The sequence below is a fragment of the Tetrahymena thermophila genome, assembly GCF_000189635.1.
Source record: "Tetrahymena thermophila SB210 genomic scaffold scf_8254644, whole genome shotgun sequence".
Lineage (NCBI taxonomy): Eukaryota > Ciliophora > Oligohymenophorea > Hymenostomatida > Tetrahymenidae > Tetrahymena > Tetrahymena thermophila.
Genome location: NW_002476412.1, coordinates 350,985 through 359,106, shown reverse-complemented (window position 1 = coordinate 359,106; position 8,122 = coordinate 350,985). Strand labels below are relative to the sequence as shown.

At 22.2% G+C, this 8,122-nt stretch overlaps 4 protein-coding genes across 4 annotated transcripts; 1 reads left to right on the top strand and 3 right to left on the bottom strand. All coding sequences in view use genetic code 6, as the record gives it.

Annotated features, from left to right (window-relative positions):
- Nucleotides 1-213: 213 nt before the first annotated feature.
- TTHERM_00649510 (nucleotidyltransferase) lies at nt 214-1,189 on the top strand (the record flags this gene model as incomplete). The annotated part of the gene is made up of 2 exons (XM_001032345.2): nt 214-493; nt 561-1,189. The coding sequence occupies 2 exons, from the start codon at nt 214-216 to the stop codon at nt 1,187-1,189; spliced, it is 909 nt and encodes a 302-aa protein (XP_001032345.2).
- A 268-nt stretch (nt 1,190-1,457) lies between these two features.
- On the bottom strand, nt 1,458-2,465 carry TTHERM_00649500 (oxidoreductase (short-chain dehydrogenase family); the record flags this gene model as incomplete). Its single annotated transcript, XM_001032344.3, has 1 exon — nt 1,458-2,465. One exon carries the CDS (start codon nt 2,463-2,465, stop codon nt 1,458-1,460), a length of 1,008 nt encoding a protein of 335 aa, XP_001032344.1.
- A 1,185-nt stretch (nt 2,466-3,650) lies between these two features.
- TTHERM_000649499 (transmembrane protein, putative) lies at nt 3,651-5,608 on the bottom strand. The gene is made up of 9 exons (XM_012797731.1): nt 5,437-5,608; nt 5,302-5,372; nt 5,007-5,245; nt 4,502-4,950; nt 4,364-4,450; nt 4,270-4,310; nt 4,133-4,223; nt 3,952-4,072; nt 3,651-3,895 (listed from the first exon to the last, which is right to left on the bottom strand). The coding sequence occupies exons 1-9, from the start codon at nt 5,533-5,535 to the stop codon at nt 3,708-3,710; spliced, it is 1,386 nt and encodes a 461-aa protein (XP_012653185.1). The 5' UTR covers nt 5,536-5,608; the 3' UTR covers nt 3,651-3,707.
- Nucleotides 5,609-5,952: 344 nt separating this feature from the next.
- On the bottom strand, nt 5,953-7,513 carry TTHERM_00649490 (alpha/beta fold hydrolase; the record flags this gene model as incomplete). The annotated part of the gene is made up of 7 exons (XM_001032343.2): nt 5,953-6,036; nt 6,098-6,206; nt 6,262-6,433; nt 6,485-6,818; nt 6,869-7,047; nt 7,098-7,233; nt 7,301-7,513. 7 exons carry the CDS (start codon nt 7,511-7,513, stop codon nt 5,953-5,955), a joined length of 1,227 nt encoding a protein of 408 aa, XP_001032343.2.
- Between the last annotated feature and the right edge of the window lie 609 nt (nt 7,514-8,122).

Genomic DNA, 8,122 nt, shown 5'->3' with positions numbered 1-8,122 from the left:
AACCCCAACCCCAACCCCAACCCCAAACATAAATATTGTTAAATCAAAAAATAAATTATATTGTTCATATTTATAAAAAAAATCTGAGAGACTCTTTAATTGTATTTTTGATATTTATAGTGGCGACTTGATTAATTTGAAATACTATAACACTTTTTAAGATACTTAAAATAATAATTAAATAAATATATAAATTTATGGCTAATAATAAAAATGACAGAAATATAACTATAAATCGCAAAAAGTCAAGAGAATCCTGAGTTGGATGTAATCATAAAAGATTGGGCTATCAAGTTCATTAAGGATTTGGAGATTAAACATAACATGAAAGTTTTATTTGCAGCTGAAACAGGTAGTAGAGGTTATGGAACTCATATGAAAGATTCAGATTTTGATATTAAAGGATTTTTTATTTATCCTGCAAAAACATATATGAGTGTTATGGGTGGACCAAGTGCTATTAGAGAAGACCATTTTCGTGTAGAAGTTAATGGTAAAAAATATTTAATTTTACTCATTCATATTATAAAATATAATAACTCCTATATTATTTTGATTAGGTAAAGAATATGAACTAGACTTTGAATTTTATGATATCAAAAAATTTTTAAAGAAAAAAGTGATAGGAAACTTATTAGACCATATGAATTTTAGGTTTTACTCTTAAAAGTAGTATATAAATATGTTTGATAATGATATATTTTTAGAGATTAGAGATAATCTGAAGTTGCCTATTGAAAAGTTTTATGCTGTAACAAAAGGATTTTATACTGCATTCACTAAAGATATCAAATCAAAAAGATAAATAGTTGCAAAGGATATTTTAAATAGTATTGTAATTGGTTTTTAATTCTTACATTGTGCATACTTTTATGAATATCCTTTATATAACTTCCACTAAGAATAATAACTTTTTCTTAGTCGTATTAAATAGACTGACAATGATCAATATGAGTATTATAGTAAAGTCATATAGACTGCTTATGAGTACTATTAAATGAAAATTTCAGATAGAAAATTTAAGGTTTAAGATGTTAATCCTATAGTTATTGAATTTTTGTAAAAAATCATAAAAATGAATCCTTTAGAAAATGACTAAAAAATTATAGAAATTGTTAAAAGAAAAGAAATTACAGAAGAAAGGGCCAATCAAATATTTGAAAGTTTAATAGAAATAACTAAAAACTGAATAAAAATTTATTTAATTTATTAATAAAAAATATAATTTATAATTTAATAATATTATTTTTATAGTTTTGTAAATTTTTTGTTATAATTTATAAATTTGTTCAAAGTAGGCTTTAAATACCTCTGATAAATAAAAATGCTTCAATCTTTTTTTACTCTTTCTTAAAATACAATTAAAAATATTTAAGAGGTTTTTAATTAACTAGATAAAATAAAGTTTAAAATGTATTTCGATACAATAAATCGTTAGTTGAATAAATTAAATTAAGTCATTATGCAGAAGTAAGTTTATTGGTTCTTCCTTTAAAGTCATTCATAGAATCGTTGGCACCTAAGACATCGCCGATGAAGTCAGTGACTGAAACAGGAAGGAAAGATTTTATGAAAATAGCAATGTTTAATAAGAAGGGTGTAACAAGCATAGGTTCTTCTTAAAGAATGGCATTAACTATTCTTTAACTGGTCCAATTTTCTTCTAAGATTGGTAAAAGCAAAGGAATTTTTGTTTTTGCTCCATCAAACATACCAGTATTGATAAAGTAAGGACAGATGCATGTAGTTTTAATGTTTTTCTTAAGCTTGTTCATTTCCATACGAAGAGATTCGTCAAAGCCAACTGCACCAAACTTAGAAGCACAGTAGTCAACTAAACCACAGACACCGATTTGACCAGCAATAGAAGCTATTGTTACAATATGACCTTTGTTTCTCTACAACATATCAGGTAGGACTTCACGGACTGTATAATGATGAGAAGTGACGTTAACGGCGATGGTCTTTTCAATCATGAATTCAGAATTTTCTAAAATCTTTTTACCAGAAACAATACCTGCATTATTGATCAATATGTCTACTGGACCAAACTCTTACTTGGCTTCAGCGAATACTTGCTTTACATTTTATACATTAGAAACATCCATTTTGTAAGCTTTAGCTGAATTAGGGTAACCAAGAGCAATTATTTCGTTCATAACCTTTGTGGCACCTTCAAAATTTAAGTCTGCTATGGTTACTTTAGCTCCAAGCTTAGCAAATCTAATTGCCATTTGTCTTCCGATACCACTACCACTTCCTGTAATGAAAATGTGTTGTCCTGTTACTTTCTTCTTTGGTAACCAACCCTTGCTCTTTAAGTAAGTATGAATAGCATATACTAAGAGAAGAGTATGGACAGAGAATTTAAGTATTCCCATCTTGCCACCATTAATCAAGGTATTAAATATATAGGCACCTAATTTGCTTTTAATTAATTGCAGAATTTATGTAAAAGAATCCATCTTTGTTTCTTTATTGGTTTGTTTCCTTATCTAAACTTTCTTTAATGATATTTTAATTTTTAGATATTTAATATTTGGAATCTTAAAGATACTATTTATTTGAAGCCACTATAAACCTATTAATTTATATATTCAATTTAATAGAAAAGACGCTAATTATTTACAGTCAACGTCACTTCTATCAATAAAAAAATATTGATTACAACTACTTTAAAATTTAAAATTTGTTTACATATCCATTAAAACTTTAAAATGAAAATACTTATTTATTTATTATATTTCCATTCTTTTAATGTATGTTTAACAAAATAAACCCTAAATTGATATTTGTTTCTAAAAAACTTAAAAATAATTCATTTTTTATTTAAAAATTTTAGCTTTGTATTAAAATTATAAATACATACTGTGTTTTTTAATTCTGTAACCAAATTTAATTTATCAAAAATATTTTTAAAGGCTTTAAATAAAATTTTAATAATTAATTTTTAGATTCAAAAAAAATAAGCAAAGTAATTAAAATTGAGGTATATAAATAAACAGTTGGAATATGATTTTTAATAAAGAATAAAATATATAATTTTATTGAATTCATAGATTTTTTTTAATGAAAAGCAAATAAATTTCATGATATTTATGTTTCATTAATTAATTTTTAAATATATTTTGGATTAAAAGTTTATGGAAATTTTCAAATATTTATTTTTGGTAATTTACATGTAAATAGATAGATATTTTCTTTTCTTTTCTTTTGTAAAATTAAAAATATGCTAATTTATTTTTGTATAATGATATTTTAATCATTCATTTTTATTTACCTATTTACTCTTTTACCAATAAATTTATTAATTATTCCATAAATAAAAAAAATTAATATAATTTTAATTAACTATTGAATATAAATTTTATAATTGAATTATTATAATTTACATTTAATTCATATACATAATTTTTGAATTTAATATTCATACCAATTTTCAAGTTGTTTGCTGCAATAAAATAGATAACCTTTATTTAAATTATTATCTGAAAAAATTGAATAAATTTTAACATTGGTAAAGGTGGTTTAGTTTATCTTATGATAATAGGTAAATTCAGTAATTGTAGTCAAACATAGTGTCATAATAAAATCCAAGGTTTCAAATATAATCAAAATTTTGTAATTTGAATAAAAATTAATCAAAAATTAAAATGTTTTTTTTAAATGAAGATTTAATAGCAGTAATATAAAGAAAATAATTATATTCATTTAATAAATATAAATATTATTAAAAGGAGAAGAAAAGCAATTAGAGCTAATGCCATCTTTTTTATGCTTTAGTTACTTTGGGTCTGTTGCACTTTTTTAATTGACTCATTTTTAAACGATTTTTCTTGGCTATTTTGTTAATCAAAGCTTTCATATAATTAAGAATTTCTTTTTGAAACTTCATCTTTATTAAAATAAATGTTAAAAATTTATATGTACAATTTTTTAGTAAGAAATTACCTTCAATTACAAAGTCTTTGAATTCGTCGAATTCATCATTAAAAACATTGTTTTTAGTATTATTATTTGCTAGTCTAAACTAAACATTATCTTCTTCTTAAATAAATTAGCCATTTTCTTACTTATAATCCAATTTAAAATAATTAAGATTTATTCATTTATTTATCTGAAATTTTATTACATAATTTTAATATATTGGGCTAATTTCATCTCTTAAATACATTTAAGGGGATTCCTATCCTTTAAATGATGATTTTCTAGAATTTTAATAGCTAAAAGAAAGTAAATTTTATATTATGAAATTACAAGAAAAATTACCTGCTTTATTTACCAACAAAAGGAGTTGAAACATCAAAAACCTAATTTTTATTAACAAAATATATTTATATAATAAAATTTTATTTAAATTTACTGGTTTTTTTAATCCTGAATCATAAAGATTTTTAAAACTTTAAGTAGAACTTTTTTGACCTTGATAATTATGATTTTATTTTCTTTTCTTAAAAATAATTTTTAAATATAAAACAATAATATCTATCAAAATAATTACAATATTTTCATGAGGATTAGGTCCATCAAATAATAGTTTAGGGCTAAGGTTTGTTTCAGTTTTTATAGTTTAAGTTGATCTTTGATTCACGTTATTTTAAAAGTAATTTATTTATTAATCTAAAGATTGAGATGAAGAAATCATGTTTGTTGGAAATTATTAGTATTTTTAAGGAGAGCTGTAAATCACCTAGTTATATTTTTGTGGTGATTATAAAAATATAGGATCTTGAGATTTTTTTTCTGATTGAAATATAGGTTAATTGTATTAATTATTTATTTGATACACCTGCTATTAAAGAGGTACAGTTTGGTACAAGCTTTAACGATTATTTAATGGATATTCCTCTATTTTTATATTCGAGTTATTTTAAATAGGACTGTACTAATTTAATAAAATCTGCTGATTTTGATATTTTTCTGTTGGATAATTAAATGACTAATTTTCTACTTTTTAGTGAATAATAATTAAATAGAAGTGTTGGTTGAAATTTAATTTTAAGTACCTTAGCTAGTATTAACTCTTTTAATTGAACTTTGGTTAATTTTTCTTGTATCTATCAGAGAAATACCTTCTTTCACCTAGCTATTATTTAATGAATTTTAATTAACTTTAATAATCTTCATTTATCCTATTGGTTCATTGTCTTTTGTAGAAAAAATCTTATTTTTTTTCGGATCATTCATGTATCTTTTAATCAACAAATCATCAATACCTTTACGATCCATCAACATATCAACAAAACTAAATAAATTATTATAATATAAAATTTTATAATCATTTTTTATAAACTAAACAACGTTCTTTCATCTCTTTGAATTGCTTCATTTCTTCTTTTAATGTCATTTTGTTTGATGGATTCGAATCCATTCTATTAGTTTTAATTAATTTTCAAAGAAATTCACTATCTAAACTAATAACTAAAATTAACATACTTAATGCTAATCATATAAATAATACGAAGGTCCTTTAACCATATCCTAAAATCCCTTTGGCCTTTCTTCTTCTTTATACTTAAAAGGAACAAAATTCATTTTATGAAAACTTCAATTTCAGCTAAATTTCTAATAAAAATTAATTTTTATAATTATTGCTTATTGTATCTTTAATTTATTTAATTATTTATTTACTTGCCAGTATTTAACGCTAATTTAATAAATATTTCTTTTAATACATTTATTTCAAAATAGTGAAATTTTTACAAAATCAAAAACCTAATCAGCAAAAAAGTCATTAATAATTTTTAAATAAATTGATTCATAGTAGAAAATTTAATTAAAATATTATGTGTTTTTGATCAAAAAATTCAATAATTTTTAATTTATCTAATAAATTTAAATATAAATTATTCAATAATTTTTAAATTGTGTTATTTTAATTGATTAAAACAATAAATAATATCTATAAAAGACTTAAAATTTTGAAATAATTTTTTAGTTTAAAGGAAGGCTTCACTATTTTGAAGATGTTTCTTTTTCTTCTTTTAATCTTGAATCTTAGTAATTTAAAAATTCTAATGCAGGTTGATAGAACCACTAAAATAATTATAAAAAATAAATTTAATATAACTAAAGAAGTTAATATAATAAAAGCAACTCTATGGCATTTGTATGTTGTGAAATAGTCGATGTGACTACCTTTCTATGTTTAAACTAGCAGCAAATTTGGATTTTTAGAAAACTTATCTGTTGGTACACAATCTTATCTTATTGGAAAGAAATATTTTATTAAATTGATTATATTATAAAACTTTAACTTACACACATATTGGGTCGTTGTTACTTTGGATACATAATGTTGGCACTGTAATATTTTAAACTACATCTTTACAGCTACTTTATTCATACATCTTCAAAACATCGTTGTATCCACAAAGTTTTGTTGTAAAAGCATCATGAAATTCAAATGTATCATTAGTCTCAAGGGCTTTTTCTTTTAATTAATTAATTAAAATAAATAATTAGCATAAAAAATTAATTCTACTTAAATCAACTCCAAGCTCTTTCTCCTTATTTTCAAATAACTCTAAATTCTATTTTAGATTCCTCTTGAAATTGGCTGCAATATTGTAATTGTATATTTTCTTATACCATTTATTCATCTCTTCATTGCATTTAACTAAATCCCAAGGATTAGAAACACTTACCATAGATTTTAAAAGGCATTTTTCTTTTAATTCTCCTGCCATTTTAAGCATATAATTAGCTCCCATAGAAATACCTAATCCATACAAATTAGCCTTTGGATATTTAGCTTAAATACTTTGGATTATTTCTAAAATATCATCATTTTTAGTAAAATCAGTCATTTAAGGACTCTAATTTATATAAATCATAAGTTTTTAGTGTTAGATTAAATATTTATTACTGATAACTTTGAGTTGTAGCCTCTCATATTTACGCACACAGTTCTAAAACCATAATTTTAAGCTATTAATGCTCCTTATTTGATATAATTGCAATCACTACCACCAGTTAAACCATGGAAAATTATCAATATTCTTCTTTCCTCATCATTAGAAAATTTGCTTTATACAGGAACCCAATCTGTTTTATTCATTAAAGTTAGTTTCTTTTAATTTAATTCTATTTATTACCTAATCCTAGTTATCCTCCATCTTTTGTTTTAATATATTCTCTCTCATATGGAACATAAGGAGCTGGATCAAATTTGGCACCATAAACTGCCATTAAGAAATTATTAGGCAAATAGGAAGTAGGAAAGTATTTCCCCTATTAATTTAATAAATTTATTATTTGAAACTTGAATACAATTTATGTTTCTTTTTAATCTACTTACTTGTCTTAGTGATTTGCAATTTTTAATAGCTGCTATATTATCTTCATTCATTATACCTTTAAATTTAAGATCGGTGTTTATATCTGCTCTTGAGTAGAACTCTAATCCACAATATATAAGAAAACCATAAAGCATTTTCTTTTTGAACTTTCCGCTACGAAATTAAGCATATGAAGAAGGCGTTTTATAAGATTAAGCGATTCTGCTAAACATTATCTTTAACTTTAATAACAAAAATGTAAATTATAAAAATAATAAACTTTGATAATATCTTTATTTATTTATAAAATTAATCAAATTAGCCAATAATTTTTGAATTTTATCATAACTCTTAAAATTAACTACGAAGATTCTAGAATATTTGTCAAAAAATAATTTTAAAGAATAATATTATTAATTATAAAAAGCAATATCAATTTAAATATTTTATAAAGCAAATACTATTTTAAAATAAGATATTTATAAATGTTAAATATTTTTGAAATTTCATTTGTTTATTTATAAGTTGAATTTAATCATCATAACTTATACTACTTTATTAATGATATTGATTTATTTATAATTAATTTTAAATTCAACAATTAAAAAAATCAAACTAGTGTCAAAGATAGGTTTTATTACTATCAATAATTATGTATTTAAATATAAGATTAATTTATATCAAAAATTGTAGATAAAATTCCAAATAAAGTGTCATTTTTTTTTATTGTGATCCTATCGATATTATTTTTTAAGGATATAGATAAAAATTTTATTATCGATAATATACTGTTTGTGATTATTTTTAGAAAATTTATTTTTTAAAATTATTTATATCGGGTG